The sequence below is a fragment of the Nerophis lumbriciformis genome, linkage group LG02 (assembly GCF_033978685.3).
Source record: "Nerophis lumbriciformis linkage group LG02, RoL_Nlum_v2.1, whole genome shotgun sequence".
NCBI classification, from domain to species: Eukaryota; Metazoa; Chordata; class Actinopteri; order Syngnathiformes; family Syngnathidae; genus Nerophis; species Nerophis lumbriciformis.
In genome coordinates, this window is record NC_084549.2 from 25,092,501 (window position 1) to 25,113,482 (window position 20,982).

Below are 20,982 nucleotides of genomic sequence, written 5' to 3' on the forward strand. Positions count from 1 at the left end.
CAGTTGGTTATTTATGCTTCATATAACGTACACTTATTCAGCCTGTTGTTCACTATTCTTTATTTATTTTAAATTGCCTTTCAAATGTCTATTCTTGGTGTTGGATTTTATCAAATAAATTTCTCCCAAAAATGCGACTTATACTCCAGTGCGACATATATATTTTTTTCCTTCTTTATTGTGCATTTTCGGCCGATGCGACATATACTCCGGAGCGACTTATACTCCGAAAAATACGGTAACCGCTCATGTAACCTAACAATGCATGGCGATTATCGAGGCTGGCAAATTTACCGACTTCATTTTCATTTATCGTCCGGTTTATTGACTTATCAAATATAGGCCCAAGCATAAACAGGGTTATTCAACTGCCGACCTGGGGGCCAAATCCGGCCCGGGCATGACACCAAACGGGCCCCCAAGTTCAGTTCAAAACTTGTGAGAAACATTTATGGAGCAAATTCCTAAAAACACTAGAGTGCTCCTGTTGTATAGAGCAGGGGTTCTTAACCTTTTTGACCTCGGGGCCCAACTTTTCCACTAAAGAGGGGTCTGGGAATCACTCAAATTTTAACACTGAATTAGTCATTTTACTTTTGATTTGAATTGTATTAAATAATTATATCTAACCTGCTTATAGTTTAACTGAATAAACCTTGTCAAATGATCACAAGGATTATTATCAAGACTTACGTCTCTGTTTGCACAAATAATTACTAATAAAATATACTGCAAAAGAAAGTATTAATAAAAACGAAGGAAGAACATTTACATACAATTACACAGTGCTAAAATAAATACATTCTAAGTAAAATTAATTATACATAATAAGAATATATATATTTCTTAAATAAACCGCCAATAAGAAGGGAAACAAGCGCTTTTTGTGTCGTCCTCGCCAATTCCAGGTCCTATATGGCTGTCAAAGTGTCCCGACTTGTTGGATTATATTCTCAGCCATCTACTTTTCAGGTGAGATGCATGATTTATGATCTCGAACAGTGGTTCTTGACCTGGGTTCGATCGAACCCTAGGGGTTCGGTGAGTCGGGCTCAGGGGTTCGGCGGAGGTCAAAACATACACATCGTGTAAATAAAAACTTCTCCCTATCGGCGTATTACGGATACGGCAACAGCAGAAGTCACACTGATTTGCAGGTGTGTCATTTGTTGTGAGTTTATGCACTGTGTTGGTTTTGTTTTTTGAACAAGGTGATGTTCATTCACGGTTCATTTTGTGCACCAGTAAAAAAAAACATGGTTACACTTTAGTATGGGGAACATATTTACCATTAATTAGTTGCTTATTAACATGCAAATTAGTAACATATTGGCTCTTAACTAGTCATTATTAAGTACTTATTAATGCCATATTCGGCATGGCCTTATTATAACCCTAACCCACTAACCCTGGCCCTAACCCTCTGACCCTAACCCTAACCAAAAAACTCTAAATTAAGTCTTTTTTACTTAGAATATGTTCCCCATACTAAAGTGTTACCAAAAACATATAACTTTGTCTTGAATTTGAAATAAAACTACATTTTATTTTTCACTGAAGAAGGGCTCGGTAAATGCGCATATGAAACTGGTGGGGTTCGGTACTTCCAACAAGGTTAAGAACCACTGATCTAGAATAAATTACAGGGTGCAAGGGAGTGAGGAAACAGCAGACCACTCGATGATGTAAACATAGGGACACACAAAAGTGATCACTATAAATCATTTGTCTGCGTTAGCGCTTATAATAACAATATCACTAATACTTGGTTAATATTCAAGTCAAGAAATGCAAATGCAGTATTGTTGCCGCTTTTTGAATGGTTATTTATAAAACATTTTGGGCGGAATAGTGGAGCTCCAATTGGCTCCACTGTAAGCGGACTTACTTTAATTTAAAATTTAGAATGCATTTTTAAAAAATACATCCGTCGTCATGTCTTTCATAATGATTGTGAATGATAGGCACAATTCCAAAAAAGGGCAGCTCCCCTTTAAGTGAGCAGAATAAGGTGTGCAAACCACTTTGTGTCTGTCTGCATTAATACTGTATGCAAAACATATGCTGATCATTAACACGCCCAGAATAGTGGGAGGAGAAGATGCAAATATAATTATTTAGCACGCGCAAAAAGATTTATTAACACACCACCGTTTTTCCAAGCACTATTTTGCAGTTTATTTAGCCCAAGTCAGAAAGACATGCAAACTGACAGTACCACACACAGCTGCAGGATTGGTGCTCGCACTGCACAGACAGACGATGGACAGACGAGAATCCTCTGTCCTATGTGTGTGTGTGTGTGTGTGTGTGTGTGTGTGTGTGTGTCAACATTTTTGGATGGTCCGTTATAAAAAATATTAGACATATAGTCTATTCAGCAACATCCTTCTATAATTTTATAGCTGCTAGAAGACCTAAGGGGCTGATTAAAACAAATTCAATTGATGCATTTTGGTGTCCTTTTCACATAGAATATGTATTATTAAATATTTCTTATAAGAAAAAAAAATTGCATTTTTTTGCATCTTGAGCGGCGTACGTGCAGCCTCCTACTAATGAGCGCACCTTTAGCTGTGAAAAATAAATGGTTTCTAAGTAGATGCCTGCAGGACTGCTTCTAAATTCCCATACAAAAGTAGTCTCCTGCATGTTTGAAAACATAGCAAAATGCCACAGGTAGGAGCATGATAACATGAATGTGCAGTAAATGAGAGTGTCTCCGTGGTATTGCCTCGTAAAGTACAGGCAAAATCCTCATTTACTTTTCAATTGCACATGCAGTCTTAGTAAATTGCAACACGCCCACTAATGGTACCCGTTATTTTATAGATCGCACACGCCGTTTAGCACGAGGTGTTTGGATTTTAGTATATAATGATTTGTTATCACATGTTTAATCATGGGCAGCATGGTGGAAGAGGGGTTAGTGCGTCTGCCTCACAATACGAAGGTCCTGAGTAGTCGTGAGTTCAATCCCGGCCTCGGGATCTTTCTGTGTGGAGTTTGGATGTTCTCCCCGTGACTGTGTGGGTTCCCTCCGGGTACTCCGGCTTCCTCCCACCTCCAAAAAAATGCACCTGGGGATAGGTTGATTGGCAACACTAAATTGGCCCTAGTGTGTGAATGTGAGTGTGAATGTTGTCTGTCTATCTGTGTTGGCCCTGCGATGAGGTGGCGACTTGTCCACGGTGTACCCCGCCTTCCGCCCGATTGTAGCTGAAATAGGCTCCAGCACCCCCCGCGACTCCGAAGGGAATAAGCGGTAGAAAATGGATGGATGTTTAATCATTTTCATCAACTTGAGCAAATGCGGGCCAAAAAATGCGGGTTTGCAAATGCTAAATCCTAAATATGTGGTGTCCACTGCAATTTGTTTTTTTCACCATTCATGCAGGATCAATTATTGTTTATAAAATCACTTCATACACCAAGTACCAGTGCCACCAAAAATGATGTTGCATGGATGGACTTAATGTTACGACATTATGGCATGCTTTTTGGGGCGGTATAGCTCGGTTGGTAGAGCGGTCGTGCCAGCAACTTGAGGGTTCCAGGTTCGATCCCCGCTTCCGCCATCCTAGTCACTGCCGTTGTATCCTTGGCCAAGACACTTTACCCACCTGCTCCCAGTGCCACCCACACTGGTTTAAATGTAACTTAGATATTGGGTTTCACTATGTAAAGCGCTTTGAGTCACTAGAGAAAAAGCACTATATAAATATAATTCACTTCACCAATTCACTTTTCCTTACAGGCGCATCTATAACACTGGTTTGATGCACCTGCCAGATTTATCTACTATATCCTTTGTGGGAATCGTATTCTTCCTGTGAGTAATTTCTTTTAAAACAATTACATTGGTTGCACTTTTACATTTCATAGAATTTTTATCTATTAATCAAATCTGAACTTTTTAGAGTGGAATGTATTTGGTTTTGTAGATCGATAGAAGACAACATGGCGATCACAAGCGTCCCTGCCAACTCCTTCTGTGGTATTTCAAAGATGATACTTGACATGTGCGTGCAAGGAGCCAATACTTTGTCTTGGCACTTTATTAGAACACGCTGTTAATGCTTCCCAAATGTGACTGCATGTTGACCACCTGTGTTTACAGAAACCTGGTCAGTTGTGGTATCAAGGAAGTGAATCCTTTTGCTTTCAATGGAACTAACCTCAGAAGACTGTAAGTCTTCCCTTACCAATTGTTGTTAGATGTTGTATGTTTTTTTTCTAGTAAAGAGCTCTCCTCACTTGTTTTTCTTTTTCTACGTTTGCAGAGATTTAAGTCACAACAGATGTCTTAGAAAGCTTCCGGAGGATGCATTTAGGGGAGCCACTGGTCCATTTTATTTGTGAGTATTGAAAACAAATTATTTCATGAATAATACATGTTACAAATATTTATTCGTCTTGTCATTTTTTAAACCTGTTATCATTTTTTTTTTTTTAAACATGACTAATCTGTTGCTGCTTTATCACCTCTCAGTGCACTGTTTTGGTTTTTCAGCCTGGCACTGAGCTGTTTAGCTTTCCAACAACCTGCTCTTATAGTCTCAAGGTTAGAAGAAAATAAGAGGGCTGAACATAAATCAGCTTTAAAAAGTACCTTTTAACTACTAGCTTATTCAGTCATGAAGACTATATAAATAAAGGAGTAAAAGCTCATTTGAAGAAGGCATCAATTTGAGGTAGACTGATCGTGCCTTGTGGAAACTTGACTTGTTTTAGAGCACTGTGCTCCTAAAGTACCGGGAGTTATCCTCACTTAAATCTTGTGTACTGCACAGGGCTGTACCTTTAGCTTTTTCACTCGCACATAGGAGCACAGAAAAAACTGGGGAGAACAGAAATAATTTAAGAGCAGTCGGACATGTCTTAAATAACAATTTTACTCCCATATTTTTCGGACCATAGGGCGCACCAGATTATAAGGCGCACTGTCGATGAGTGGGTCTTAGGGATGCGCGGATAGGCAATTATTTCATCCGCAACCGCATCACAAAAGTCGTCAACCATCCGCATCCACCCGAACGAACATTTAATCAAAACCGCACCCGCCCGCACCCGCCCGTTGTTATATATCTAATATAGACGATGCAAGGCATTAGTGAGGTTATAAAGCTTTTGCCTGTTAAAGAAAGGAGACTGATCCAATGTAGCAGAGACATTCAATGCGTGCCACGCTGTCACGGCCCAGACGCACACTAGTGCGCAATCATCTGGGAGCCGCGCTGAGCGCACCGGCCTCCAAGCACGCTCGTGCCACTCAAACTGCTGCAGGCAGCTGCGTTCTATCTTGTTTAAACATCCTGTGGCACTCTTCTGGGATCACGGCGGACGAAACTGCTCATGCTCAGGGTGTTTGTGGAGATTCGGGGTTTTGCACAAATGTGATGCACCATGTTAGATGTCCCGGTTTTGTGACTGTCGTAGACATAAACAGCGTCGCAGCTCTTGCAAATCACGTAGCCAGCATTACTAGCATCCTGATTTACAACCTCATAAAAACGAGTCCACGCTGAACTTTTCTGGCCTTTTTTTCCCCTGGTCTTTAGTATTCCCTTTTTTAGTTTGTCGCGTACCATGTTTGCTGCCGGCGTTGCCATCTCTTTTTTTTTTCTTCTTCTGTTGTGGCATATGCTGCAGGTGCCTGCTCGTTTTTCGTATGTGGGTAACAACATTTAACTATGTATATATATTTCCGAATTGGTTTAACTGCCACCCGCCTGAATCTATTTAAAATCAAATTTTTTTTTATTTCAACCGCCCGACCCGCGGATAATCCGCGGACTCCGCGGTTGTGTCCGCAAACCGCGCATCTCTAGTGGGTCTGTTCCGGTCTATTTTCATACAATTTTACAATTAACGGGGTCATATTATGATTTTTTTTTCCACATTTAAAACACTTCCTTGTGGTCTACATAACATGTATTGATTATTCTTTGGTCAAAATGTGTAGATTATGTTTTATTGACTATCTTCAAGCTGCTTTCTGACCGTCTCTTCAGGATGCGCTGTTTTGTAGGCGGTCTTATTTAAATATGTACACTTCAACAGCGTCTTCTCTCCGTCAGTTTTCTTGTACTGGTAGTTTTTAGCGCTTCCATAGCGAGTCTACTGACAGATATAAGTTAGAACTGTACGGTACGTAATATTAGAAATGGCGACAGCAGAGGATGAATGATAGAGAAAAAGAATGAGCTTATTGACTACAGCTCGGACTAAAATGGCAGACGCGCTCATCATTCATATTGCCCAATTCTGGGTGGATCTTGCATAAGAAGAAGAGGGCGGGGTAATTGTTTTGCAATGCAGTCTGCTGAAAATGATGGAAAACGCCACTCTACCTAGCAACTGACGCTGTAGTAAATATTGAAGTTGTCATAAAACAACACTGGAAAAAATGCTCCTCTTAAAAAGAGTAAAAATGTATTACTACAAGTAATTTTTGCTTGTAATGAGCAAAGAAATATGCCAAGAAAACAAATCTAAATTGTCTTGGTAAGATTTCTTGAAATAAGATATTATACTTAAGCTTTAGAAAAACTTAAAAGCGATCCTGAAATGAGCTTCTAAAACATATTATCACGACCAAGTGATGGTATAATGCAGTGCGGCATGTGCACACACATTCGGGGGGGCAGATGCTCAAGCCAGAAAAAAGGGAAAATTATTCATAAAATGATTAATATGATAATAAAAGTCACAGCAGGGAATGTTCAACCTGTATAGTATCTAATACAAACACAAACTATCAAATATAATAAATCAATTAAGTGTACAGATAACGTTTTTTTCTATTTTCTGAAAAAGGTGAAGTATAAGCATCACTCTAATAATATACAACAAATATTCTTCACCACACTGGCATAGCTCAACTTAAAACCCACCTTTCATATCAATAATTAGGATTTTAAATTAAACAAAACTTGTGAACGTTTTTAATTTGTTGTGCAGTTAAACCACCATTAAATTATTGACCTGCCAATCAAAACTCATTCCAAAATGGTTTACTTAGTTGTTATAACACTAACTAGTGACAAAAAGGATGTAAATTAGGCTCCCGGATTGGACAAATGTTGACAGGTATACTCGCCGTTCCATCTTTAAAGGGGAACATTATCACAATTTCAGAAGGGTTAAAACCATAAAAAATCAGTTCCCAGTGGCTTATTTTATTTTTCGAAGTTTTTTTCAAAATTTTACCCATCACGCAATATCCCTAAAAAAAGCTTCAAAGTGCCTGATTTTAACCATCGTTATATACACCCGTCCATTTTCCTGTGACGTCACATAGTGAAGCCAACACAAACAAACATGGCGCATAGAACAGCAAGCTATAGCGACATTAGCTCGGATTCAGACTCAGATTTCAGCGGCTTAAGCGATTCAACAGATTACGCATGTATTGAAACGGATGGTTGTAGTGTGGAGGCAGGTAGCGAAAACGAAATTGAAGAAGAAACTGAAGCTATTGAGCCATATCGGTTTGAACCGTATGCAAGCGAAACCGACGAAAACGACACGACAGCCAGCGACACGGGAGAAAGCGAGGACGAATTCGGCGATCGCCTTCTAACCAACGATTGGTATGTGTTTGTTTGGCATTAAAGGAAACTAACAACTATGAACTAGGTTTACAGCATATGAAATACATTTGGCAACAACATGCACTTTGAGAGTGCAGACAGCCCAATTTTCATCAATTAATATATTCTGTAGACATACCCTCATCCGCGCTCTTTTCCTGAAAGCTGATCTGTCCAGTTTTGGAGTTGATGTCAGCAGGCCAGGGAAGCTAGGGTCGATATTCTTCTCTTGATCATCTTCGGTGGCATAAGGAACGGTGTGAGCCAAGACATCCAGGGGGTTTAGCTCGCTCGTCTGCGGGAACAAACTGCCGCCATTGCTTGCCGTGCTACCGAGGTCCTTTGTCCCTGAATTGCTCACACACTCCGGCAGATTCAATGGGGGTCTGGCGGCAGATTTCTTTGACTTTATTGTTGGAAATGCATCTGCTTTGAGTGTCGCAGGATATCCACACATTCTTGCCATCTCTGTTGTAGCATAGCTTTCGTCGGTAAAGTGTGCGGAACAAACGTCCAATTTCTTGCCACTTTCGCATCTTTGGGCCACTGGTGCAACTTGAATCCGTCCCTGTTCGTGTTGTTACACCCTTCGACAACACACCGACGAGGCATGATGTCTCCAAGGTACGGAAAACAGTCGAAAAAACGGAAAATAACAGAGCTGATTTGACTCGGTGTTTGTAATGTGTTTGAGAAAATGGCGGATTGCTTCCCGCTCCGAGAGCGAATAATAGAAAGGCGTTTAATTCGCCAAAATTCACCCATTTAGAGTTCGGAAATCGGTTAAAAAAATGTATGGTCTTTTTTCTGCAACATCAAAGTATATATTGACGCTTACATAGGTCTGGTGATAATGTTCACCTTTAACATGATGTCAATAACAGCTGGTAAATGATCTGTTTGCTTCAGGAAACGTCGGACCAGTAGCATCGTAATGTTTTCAGCGGCGCTAATGTTGTTAATTTAGCCGCAAACAGCATCAGTGGATTGTACAAACATTGTTATTACCTTTCTGTCTGATGCTGCGTGTTGAGTAAACGTACTGGTCGGGGGGACCCCAGAGACTTGAATGGAGAGAGGATGGACACCAAACAAGAGGTGCCAGGTTGGGGGACCTGGGATATGTGTGGAAACATTGCAGTCGTTCTGATGTTAGTTTTCCTAAAAAAATTAAACCAAAATAATAAGTCTTCATACAGTTCTAAACATACTCAACCTAATAAACTTACAATAAAACATGCTTTTAATTCATCAAAGTATGATTGCACCTGGGGATAGGTTGATTGGCAACACAAAATTGGCCCTAGTGTGGGAATGTGAGTGTGAATGTTGTCTGTCTATCTGTGTTGGCCCTGTGATGAGGTGGCGACTTGTCCAGGGTGGATGATTTGGGGGTAATTTTGCAGCCGTATTTAACGCACCCTGCGACTATATTCATGAAGCTTATAGTGACCAGTGCGCTTTGAACACGCTCCACGCAATATAAGTCAGAAAATACACAATGACCAAAAATGTTTTTAAATATTACCCTCATTTTGCCAAAAAAAAAATCATTAGCTTTGGACTAACAATTACGGAGAATATGTCAACTGTGTTGGCTGCCTCCAATGTGTTGTTTGTACTCACTGCTCTATGTCTGTGCTTTAACTCTTGGTTTCTTTGAATATTTTTCATATGTTTTGCTGTGGCCAGTCTGCATGGCTTCCTGATTTCTTGATAATCATATGAACTTGAATACTAAGTAAGCAAGTGAGTAACAATAAATTGCACATTTAATAGCCACAAAGTGCTTCACGACAAAGTTAAAGTATCAAAAATGACATCTAATATAAAAGGCCAATATACAATCTAAAAGCACAATATAAAAACAATATAAAACAATATTAAAATAAAATATGAAACGATATAAAAACAAAGTAAAAGACAAAGTAAAAAATCACAACAGCCCAGGAGTAGCTAATGAAAAGCCTGAACAAAAAAATGAGTCTTAAGATTGCTTTTGAAGGTGTCAACAGAGTCAATTGAGCGTAAAGAGAAATCATTCCAAAGCATGGTAGCAACAGCCTGGAAAGATCGGTCACCTCTAGTTCTAAAATGAGAGCGTGGAACCTTTAGCGGATTTCGAACCACGGACCTCATAGCCCGAGTTCGGGTGTAAGGCTGGATCAGATCACTGAGGTAGGAAGGAGCCTGACCATGCAAAGCTCTGAAGGCTAGAACCAGATATTTGAACTTGATCCTATTAGGACACTGGCAGCCAATTACGTTTTATTTTTTAATAGGGGACATGTGGGTCCTCTTATTTGTGCGGGTCAGAATTCTCGCTGCAGAGTTTTGGAGTAGTTGCATTGAAGAGAGCTCCTTCTTCTTCATACCAACTTGCCTTGGTGCCCTAAAATATAAGCCCTAATTTGAGGCAACACTTGCCTTGACCTTAAAAATTAAAAATCTGAGGCCTGTATTTGGACTAAAGATTAGAAATATATATTTGGTGAGTTTTTCCAGTGTACTGCTATCTGACAGCCAAAGTGGGTAGTGCACCCCCACAATTTGTCAAGTTTCACGTGTCAGGTAAAACACAACAATTGGGGCCATATGTATCCTCTTCCTACTGTACATATCAACACAGTGCCATCAAAAGGCCTGCTGCAAGTACGTCAAGCATTAAATCCCGCCCACTTACAGCTTTCAGCATGCAATGACGCAACTATGCCCGTACATAACATTGATTGATTGATTGATTGATTGATTGATTGATTGAAACTTGTATTAGTAGATTGCACAATTCAGTACATATTCCGTACAATTGACCACTAAATGGTAACTCCCGAATAAGTTTTTCAACTTGTTTAAGTCGGGGTCCACGTTAATAAATTCATGGTACAAATACATACCGTATTTTTCGGACTATAAGTCGCAGCTTTTTTCATAGTTTGGCCGGGGGTGCGACTTATACTCAGAAGCGACTTATGTGTGAAATTATTAACACATTACCGTAAAATATCAAATAATATTATTTAGCTCATTCACGTAAGAGACTAGACGTATGAGATTTCATGGGATTTAGCGATTAGGAGTGACAGATTGTTTGGTAAACGTATAGCATGTTCTATATGTTATAGTTATTTGAATGACTCTTACCATAATATGTTACGTTAACATACCAGGCACGTTCTCAGTTGGTTATTTGTGCGTCATATAACGTACACTTATTCAGCCTGTTGTTCACTATTCTTTATTTAGTTTAAATTGCCTTTCAAATGTCTATTCTTGGTGTTGGGTTTTATCAAATAAAGTTCCCCCAAAAATGCGACTTATATATGTTTTTTTTCCTTCTTTATTATGCATTTTCGGCAGGTGCGACTTATACTCCGGTGCGACTTATACTCCGAAAAATACGGTACTATCAGCATAATACAGTCATCACACAAGTCAATCATCAGAGTATATACATTGAATTATTTTCATTATTTATGGGATGTGGAGGGGGTTGGGGCCGGGGGGTTAGGTTTGGTTAATATCAGCACTTCAGTCATCAACAATTATATCATCTGAGAAATGGACATTGAAACAGTGTAGGTCTGACTTGGTAGGATATGTACAGCGAGCAGTGAACATAGTGAGCTCAGAAAGCATAAGAACAAGTATATACATTTGGTTATTTACATTTGATTATTTACAATCCGGGGAGGTGGGATGTGGTGGGGGGAGGGTGTTAACATGTGCACATTGTGTGTTGTTAGCCAATGATAGCGATCTGCATAGCTAATGTTAACTATCATTGAATGTTTATTCTATCATAACAACAACATGACTGCAAATTGTTTCTCGCTTCTCTTGGACTGTTTTTGTGACAGGGTGAGTTACAAGCATGAATGTCAAACAAATTTCTCGGACCAATGAGCAATTTTTATTAAATATAATTCGTAGTACGGTAATTGTGAAAAATGTACACACTTAAATGTTTTTTTTGTTATTTTTTTGTTAAACCACTTGTTTAACCACTTTCTAGTTGCAGTCAAGAGAGCTCTTTCTTGTTCATACATGAAAATAGACCGTTACAGTAGTCTAACCACGAGGACACAAACGCATGAACGATGCGCTCCAAATCATTCTGTGACACCATTTACCTAAGTTTAGAGATGTTCCTTAGATGAAGAAAAGCCGTTCCTCGTCAGCTGCTTACAATGCTGCACTAATGACATGTCTTTGTCAAAGATAAATCCCATGTTTCTGAGGCTTGGTTTAGTAGACTGGCCTAAATCACCCAAGTACTGTTTAATCCCTGGAACCAAATCATCAGGTGCAATAGCCAGTGTAGTATTGTCCCGATACCAATATTTTGGTACCTGTACCAAAATGTATTTTTTGATACTTTTCTAAATAAAGGGGACCACAAAAAATTGCATTATTCGTTTTTACATTATTTTAACAAAAAATCTCAGGGTACATTAAACATATATTTCTTATTGCAAGTTTGTCCTTAAATAAAATAGTGAACGTACAAGACAACTTGTCTTTTATTAGTAAGTAAGCAAACAAAGGCTCCTAATTTAGCTGCTGACATATGCAGTAACGTATTGTGTCATTTTCCATTCTATTATTTTGTTAACATTATTAAGGACAAGTGGTAGAAAATTAATTATTAATCTACTTGTTCATTTACTGTTAATATCTGCTTATTTTCTCTTTTAACATGTTCTATCTACACTTCTGTTAAAATGTAATAATCACTTATTCTTCTGTTGTTTGATACTTTACATTAGTTTTGGATGACACCACACATTTGGGTATCGATCCGATACCAAGTCGTTGCAGGGTCATACATTGGTCATATTTAAAGTCCTCATGTGTATTGAGACGTATTTCCTGAGTTTATAAACGTAATATAAATTTGAAAAAAACTAAACAAGATTTTGCGATGTAATCATAGTAGTATCGACTATATACGCTCTTGTACTTTGTATCATTACAGTGGATGTCAATTGTCGATCCACCCATGGCATTTGTTTACATTCAGGTACGCCGGTGAGCTACAGTGTGCAGTGAAGCATGTTTAGCTTTTCCTCGTCCTGCAGGGATGATACTTGTAAGAAACGTACCCAATTTGTCGCCATGGACGCGAGGATTAGTAATTTAGAAGTAGCTAAAACACTGCAAACTGCCGATGGACGTTAGCCGCTAGCTAGCTAGCCATGTCTTAAAGCACCTCTTCCTGAGGGGGTTTCAGTTATAACTTCATCTTTATCTTTATTTTTTAAGCCAAAATGCGTCCATTATCCCCTTTCTGTCTACACACTGTGTCTGCTTGTAAGTACTCTGTGTGCGCTGCCGAACATGCTCGTCTGCTCGTAAACCAGCAATGTCACGACGTGACGACCACAGGGGGCTGGGGGGGTTGGGTGGGGAACCGGTACCTTTTAGCGGAGGTATAGTACCGAATATGATTCATTAATATCACGGTACTATACTAATACCGGTATACCGTACAACCCTAAGCCAGTGTTTCTGTTTTGTCTGCATTGAGCTCCAGAGATGTATCGCTTAACAATTGTTTTATGTCCACTAAACCAGTGTTTTTCAACCTTTTTTGAGGCAAGGCACATTTTTCTCATTAAAAAATCCGGACGCACACCACCAGCAGAAAACGTTAAAAAATGAAACTCCACCAGGTTGTCGTGCCTTATTTTGAGTTTGTTGGTGTTTTCCTGTGTGCAGTATTTTAGTTCTTGTCTTGCGCTGTTATTTTGGTGGCCCTTCCTGTTTTGTTGGTGTTTTCCTGTAGCAGTTTCATGTCTTCCTTTGAGCGCTATTCCGCACACCTGGTTTGTGTTAGCAAGCAAGACTATTTACATTGTTGCTATCCTTCTTTGTGTGGACATTGTTGTTTGTCATGTCAAGAACGGATGTACTTTGTGGACGCTGTACGTTTTTGCTGTCGTCCAGCATTCTGTTTCTGTTTACTTTGTAGCCAATTCAGTTTTACTTTCGTTTTGCATAGCCATTGCCTTTCCCCTTTGTTAATTTTTTGTTTAAGCATTACATACCTTTTTACCTGCACATTGTCTCCTGTTGCGGTCTGCATATTGGGATCACAACAAACCATCCTTGTCTCACCTGACACATTCCGACTTTTACAAAGCAATTAACTACCTGCTGCCACCTACTGACATGGAGTATTACATGGTTACCGTATTTCCTTGAATTGCCGCCGGGTATATAGTATGCGCATGCCTCGATTTACCGCAGGGTCAAACTCGTTTCGCAAAATAATTAGCGCATGCCTAGAATTACCGCCGGGTAAGTCACGTACCTACTACGTTTTTAGCGTTACCCGGCAGTTCGCGGTATTGCAAATGTTCGTTCAGCGTATTTTTTGCACTGGTATACAGTACGTCACGAGTGGCACGTCACGAGTGGCACGTCACGAGTGGCACGTCACGAGTGGCACGTCACGAGTGGCACGTCACGAGTGGCACGTCACGAGTGGCACGTCACGAGTGGCACGTCACGAGTGGCACGTCACGAGTGACACGTCACGAGTGACACGTCACGAGTGACACGTCACGAGTGACACGTCACGAGTGACACGTCACGAGTGACATAACATATGTCTTGAGTCCTGTGTGCAACATCACAGCATAATATACCACAATTGATTATACCGGTATACATTGTATCGCTGTGTTATAACGCAGGCACTTGGGAGCCATTCAACAACTACCGTATTTTTTGGACTATAAGTCGCAGTTTTTTTCATAGTTTGGCCGGGGGTGCGACTTATACTCAGGAGCGACTTATGTGTGAAATTATTAACACATTACCGTAAAATATCAAATAATATTATTCAGCTCATTCACGTAAGGGACTAGACATATAAGATTTCATGGGATTTAGCGATTAGGAGTGACAGATTGTTTGGTAAACGTATAGCATGTTCTATATGTTATAGTTATTTGAATGACTCTTACCATAATATGTTACATTAACATACCAGGTACGTTCTCAGTTGGTTATTTATGCGTCATATAACGTACACGTATTCAGCCTGTTGTTCACTATTCTTTATTTATTTAAAATTTTCTTTCAAATGTCTATTCTTGGTGTTGGGTTTTATCAAATAAATTTCCCCCAGAAATGCGACCTATACTCCAGTGCGACTTATATATGTTTTTTTCCTTCTTTATAATGCATTTTCGGCAGGTGTGACTTATACTCCGAAAAATACGGTACATGGGGGTGGGATTGAGGGTCAAAATCCTGGGGGGAAATGCGCACAATTAAGTACCATCATTTGTATAGTAAATTTTGCGTACGGGGGTTGGGGTCAAAATCCTGGAGAAAAATGCGTACGTAATTGTTGAATGACCACTTGTAAAAATAAAGAGTGTCACGTTATAATTGCCTTTTCAGACCCAAACAAAAAGAACTCCCGGGATGATTCATTGTGCTTTAAATTTTATTGCGGCATTAAGCGATGTCATGATTATCCTTACATCACGCTCAAATTTATAAGCGCATGCCTAAATTTACCGCATGCCTTTGGTAAGCGCCGGAGTGAGAAGAGGTTTTAAATTAATTACCGCCGGTGCGCTAATTCAAGTAAATACGGTACCCTGCCGAGTTTTACACAGCACAGACACTAAGCAACGGCACATTGTTTGCAGATTATAATTATTGATTTGCAAAAAATATTTTTTGGACCAATTAGGTGAAGTTGCATAATTTCCCACGGCACAACAGACAATATCTCACGGCACACTAGTGTGCGGTTGAAAAGCACTGTACTAAACAATGAAGCCAAGAGTTGAGCTCCTGCTTCTTAGACTGATTGATTGATTGAGACTTTTATTAGTAGATTGCACAGTACAGTACATATTCCGTACAATTGACCACTAAATGGTAACACCCGAATACGTTTTTCAACTTGTTTAAGTCGGGGTCCACTTAAATCAATTCAAGGCTTCAAAGCGCAGAAGAGCTGGATGTCATCAGCAAAAAAAAGTGAAAAGAAACATCACTAAACCTTTGAATGATCTTTCCCAAAGGGTTCAAATACAGCAAAAACAATAAAGGGCCCAAAACAGAACCTTGAGGCGCGCCACACAACAAATCTGCTGACTCATTCCTAATTTGATTAGCTGTAACACTAAAGCTACTCCCAGACAAATATGACGAGAACCACTGAACTAATGCAGCTTTTTACTGCAATATTTATTAGTTTCGTTTGTTTTATTGGTGACACATGCAGAAAAGGTGCAATTTTAAAGCAAAGTTTTGTCAGGCAAAGTGTATTAATTGACTGTTACTGAGAGTGAGAAATGCCACATTCCCCATGAGTATGTGTGCTTGCTTACATCCTCAAGTTACTCTTGTTATTCATTGGCACTCCTTCTCGGCTAACCTTTCCTTTCCATCATTTTCTTCGATTCTATGTAAACGCTTCCTGCATTTTTGGCGAGTGGACGTCTCCTTGCCGACAAAAACTCTTCAATTAAAATAATTTTTTAATGAGGAAGTTCAGTGTGGCTTAGCGGCAACTCCGAACTGGTGTCCAACATGGCGTCATGTAGTCACGTGAGGACTTTTGACCAATCATTGAGGAGATCGTCTGAAACCGAGTTGTCCATACCATAGACATCTTATAGACGCCACATCGACCTGCTGCCGCCATCTTGAACCGGTCGACATCTCCATCTAGACCAGTGGTTCTTAACCTTGTTGGAGGTACCAAACCCCACCAGTTTCATATGCGCATTCACCGAACCCTTCTTTAGTGAAAAATAATTTGTTTTTATTTTTTTCAAATTCAAGACAAAGTTATATGTTTTTGGTAACACTTTAGTATGGAGAACATATTCTAAGTAACAAAGACTTAATTTAGAGTTTTTTGGTTAGGGTTAGGGTTAGAGAGTTAGGGTTATAATAAGGCCATGCCAAATAAGGCATTAATAAGTACTTAATAATGACTAGTTAAGAGCCAATATGTTACTAATTTGCATGTTAATAAGCAACTAATTAATGGTGAATATGTTCCCCATACTAAAGTGTTACCATGTTTTTTTACTGGTGCACAAAATGAACCGTGCATGAACATCACCTTGTTCAAAGAACAAAACCAACACAGTGCATAAACTCACAACAAATGACACACCTGCAAATCAGTCTGACTTCTGCTGTTGTCGTATCCGTAATACGCCGATAGGGAGAAGTTTTTAGTTACACGATGAGTCGGGTGTGTCTTGACCTCCGCCGAACCCCTGAGCCCGACTCACCGAACCCCTAGGGTTCCATCGAACCCAGGTTAAGAACCACTGATCTAGAGGAAGGCGCTATGAATTGTCATAGCTTTCTAGATACTCAATCGACTTACACACGTTTTTAAATGCAATTTTCATTCATGTAGCTATGATAAAAGACAAATACATTGACAAAACTGCATACTGAACATCATTTAAAGCAGGGGTCCCCAAACTACGGCCTGCCAGCGTCCAAAATCCAGCCCGCGGGAAGTCCCAAGTAAAAAAAAAAAAAGTATTTTTTTGTAAATTTTTTTTTTTTAATCTGTCCTTTCTAATCCACTTTCTACCGCTTGGTACTCTCGGTGTCTCCGAGCCGCTCAGGCAAGTCATATGGACACAGTGACGCGATCGCGATGATGTCACGTTATCGATGGGAAAATGCATTTGCTCTGATAACTGTTTTGCACACTCTTGGCATTCTCTCGATGAGCTTCGAGCACATGTGAAGTGAAAACCATTTCAGGTGACTACCTCTTGAAGCCCATCGAGAGAATGCCAAGAGTGTGCGAAAAAGCAATCAGAGCAAAGGGTGGCTATTTTGAAGAAACTAGAATATAAAACATGTTTTCAGGTATTTCACTTTTTGTTGTTAAGTACATAACTCCACATGTGTTCATTCATAGTGTTGATGCCTTTAGTGACAATCTACAATGTAAATAGTCATGAAAATAAAGAAAATGCATTGAATGAGAAGGTGTGTCCAAACTTTTGGCCTGTGCTGTACATTATCTCAAATTCTAAAGTATCAAAATTATCGATATTTTGAGTTAAGAATCGATATTACACCATAAAGATCTCGTACCGGCGGTGGTATCAATATTTCAACATCGACCCGCACATCACTATTGTCGAGCAATTTGGTTGAAGAATTTGGGCCGTGTGGCTCAGATGGTAGAGCGGCCGTGCAGGCAACTTGAGGGTGCCTGGTACGAATTCAGCTTCCGCCGTCCTAGTCCTTGGTCAAGACACTTCACCCAACTTGCTCCACCTTGCTCCTGATGGGTGGTGGTTAGCCACCAGTGTGTGAAAGGGTGAATGTGTCATATAATGTAGAGCGCGTTGGATAGTAAAGAGCTATACAGTATACCAATTACCAAAAATACATGCCTTCTTCAATAACATTTGGGGGAATTGTTATTCTTAACCCTTGTGCAACGTTCATATTGTTGTTACTCAGCCAGTGTTTGTGGGTCTGATGGACCCGTTGCATTTTGTGGCTTTTAATGCCTCACAATCAAACACTTTTATGTTAAAATACTTAACAGATGCTTGCCTTATCCCAATAAACATCTGTTCGGTATTTTAACATAAAAGTGTTTGATTGTGAGGCATTAAAAGCCACAAAATGCAACGTGTCCATCAGACCCACAAACGCTGGCTGAGTAACAACAATATGAACGTTGCACGGAAAATTTCTCTGCCAGTTTCTGCATCCTACAGGGATTCTTCTTTTGTGTTTCTGCACCTGCGGTTCCCACACAAGGTTGCAACATTGTTTGTCAACACTGTCTGCTCTCATTTTCTCGCACATTTGACCCTGTGATCTTCTGTGTACCTACACTCTGTCCTCCTCCTGTTTAGGCCTGCTCTGTGTGTGTGTGTGTGTGTGTGTGTGTGTGTGTGTGTGTGTGTGTGTGTGTGTGTGTGTGTGTGTGTGTGTGTGTGTGTGTGTGTGTGTGTGTGTGTGTGTGGTACACAGAACATCAATTTCCACACTTCTATTAGCCCCGGGTCCAGTGGACCCGGTCATCTTATATGTAATAGAAATGTGTAGGGGGGGGGTGTATGGTGTGTGGTCATTAAATATGTATTCTGATATATGTTCTTCACAAAAAATGAGCCAAAGTCAGTGAGTCTCAGTTTGAAAAATTAATTAATTGTATCATTTTTATTTTAATAAAAAAATGAAAACGGGTCCCACAGACCCGAACACAACACAAGGGTTAAATGAAAGGACTTTTCTCACGGAGTGCAAAAAGGCACATGCTTGAGCACCACTCGGGCTGAATCTTAAACTTTTTTTTATTAAGTACCACCTCAGGAAAAAAAACTTGGCTCTCCAAGTACCACCATAATGACCAACGTTGAAATACAGTAGCGTAATAGGCGTAAGTATTCATTTAAAACAAGGAAGAGGTTTTATATGACAAGTATATTTTAATATTTTTGGCCACTGTAACGTTATATATAGGAACATCAAACTGTACTTTGATCAAGGGACTCTTTGGCGTACCACTAGTACAGGGTTCGGCAACCCAAAATGTTGAAGGAGCCATATTGGACCAAAAATACAAAAAAAAAAATCAGTCTGGAGCCGCAAAAAAATGAAAAGCCTTATAGAAGTCTTATAATGAAGACAACACATGATGTAAGTGTCTATATTAGTTGTATTAGCCTACTATTAAAATTACTTTAAAAGTCTTATACAAGTGTTATAATGATGACAACACATGTGTCTATACTAGCCTACTATCAAAATGACTATGTGTCGCAGGCTGACGCACATCTTTGTTGACAGAAATGTTCAAATGTAATATTTATTGTACACACATTTTTACAACATTGGAAAACAGTACCGGTACTAAAACGGAGGCTTTTCAGAGGGTGTGACAACTCCTGGAAATGACTGGCTTGGAATGGCCAAAGGTGTGTGTGTGTTCACGTTGAAGGAAACAGAAACAGCAAATAAAATGTACCAAAAATAAGAGGCATAATGATGCATTATGCTTTTTATTATGCCTATTAGAGGGAGGGGGGTACTAGGATGACAGGGGATGCAAAACAATAACAGTGCAATACTTTTTCATAACATGGTCACTACTGCCTAGTTTCTATTGTTATATTCTTATTTTAGTATTATATTTGTATTCTCATTGATGCTTTTTGTTTTTATTCTATTGTAATATTTTTCTATTTTGTTTCCATTTATACCCCCATTATTTACTTTTTACTTTTTAAATTCGATCTCAATTCTGTACACTGCTGTTGGAATTTTAATTTTCCTGAGGGAACTCTCCTGAAGGAATCAATAAAGTACTATCTATCTATCTATCTCAGGGCCCTAAGCAAAATTTGATTTTGGGGCCCTCTATTTCTGCCAATAATATTGATTGTTGATCATTCACACACCTACTATAAACTCATTGCGGCTCTGGCAGTGTTGTTTACATTATCCTATTGTCAGCCTGGCATGTCTTTACAAATGACATGTCATTTATAAAGATATGGGGGTGGCCCAGTTAAGAACATAAATAATACCAATGAATGAACGAATGATGTCCAGAGTGCCACATATGGTTCCTAATCTTAAAATGTAGAAAACATTCAGCTACAAGAGTGGCCTGGGGTTGAACAGTCCAAGTGATAAAGCTTTGTATTTACAGTAAAAGTGTCATCTTGTCTCATCAGTCTTGTACATATTAGTCTTTAATTACTAGTTTATATTTTTATTTAATTGTTCATATTTAATGTTTACTTTGTACAAAGAGAGCGCAGTCTACTGAAGTTAAATTCATCAATAGTTTTCCCCTTTGAAAGACGCAAGGCAAATTCCTTCCATTTCACCAAGTTGCTACAATGATCTTCACTGTTTTCATGCTGTTTCAGCAGTGCACCTATGTTGACCCAATCCCGCTGTCCCTCGGCTGCCAGTTTTAAGGACTTTTTGGGAAATAATTTGCAGCAAAAGCAATAGACTGCATCTTTACTTCTTGAATAAGTCAGCCAGCTACGCTTGACTTTTTCCCCATTGACTAGCTGTCTGTAGGTATAATGATAATGAAAACTTCGGCCATCATGCCGTTTGGGGAATGAAAAGTTCTCCTTAATAGACAGTGGTCCTCTGATCACCTGCTCAGTCCTGTCTGAATCTGAGAGGAAAGAAGGCCACTCAGCTGGGTCAACTGGCGGAGCTGATGATGGTCCATGGTGTGAAGGGGACGTTGTGGTGGAAGTTGCTGAGGAAGTGACCAAAGAAAGACAATGACTAAAAAAGAAGGACCTATAAGGTCATTAAATTGCACTGTTGGACATAATTATTAATCTCAGAATGTTCTGCAGTACAATGAGCAATTATAAAGGATGTT

The 20,982-nt window shown here is 39.5% G+C and overlaps 1 protein-coding gene across 2 annotated transcripts in view; it reads left to right on the forward strand.

Annotated features, from left to right (window-relative positions):
• The window catches only part of LOC133605885 (lutropin-choriogonadotropic hormone receptor-like), a 57,675-nt gene that overhangs the window by 24,667 nt on the left and 12,026 nt on the right, over positions 1-20,982 (forward strand). The window contains exons 1-5 of one of the 2 annotated variants that reach the window (XM_061959258.2): positions 915-972; positions 3,758-3,832; positions 3,945-4,022; positions 4,121-4,189; positions 4,284-4,358. In XM_061959258.2, the coding sequence (XP_061815242.1) occupies positions 3,780-3,832; positions 3,945-4,022; positions 4,121-4,189; positions 4,284-4,358 (275 nt within the window). In that variant the 5' untranslated portion in view covers positions 915-972; positions 3,758-3,779. Of the gene's footprint in view, positions 1-914; positions 973-3,757; positions 3,833-3,944; positions 4,023-4,120; positions 4,190-4,283; positions 4,359-20,982 lie in introns of those variants that run through there. The other variant, XM_061959248.2, reaches the window with a different exon arrangement.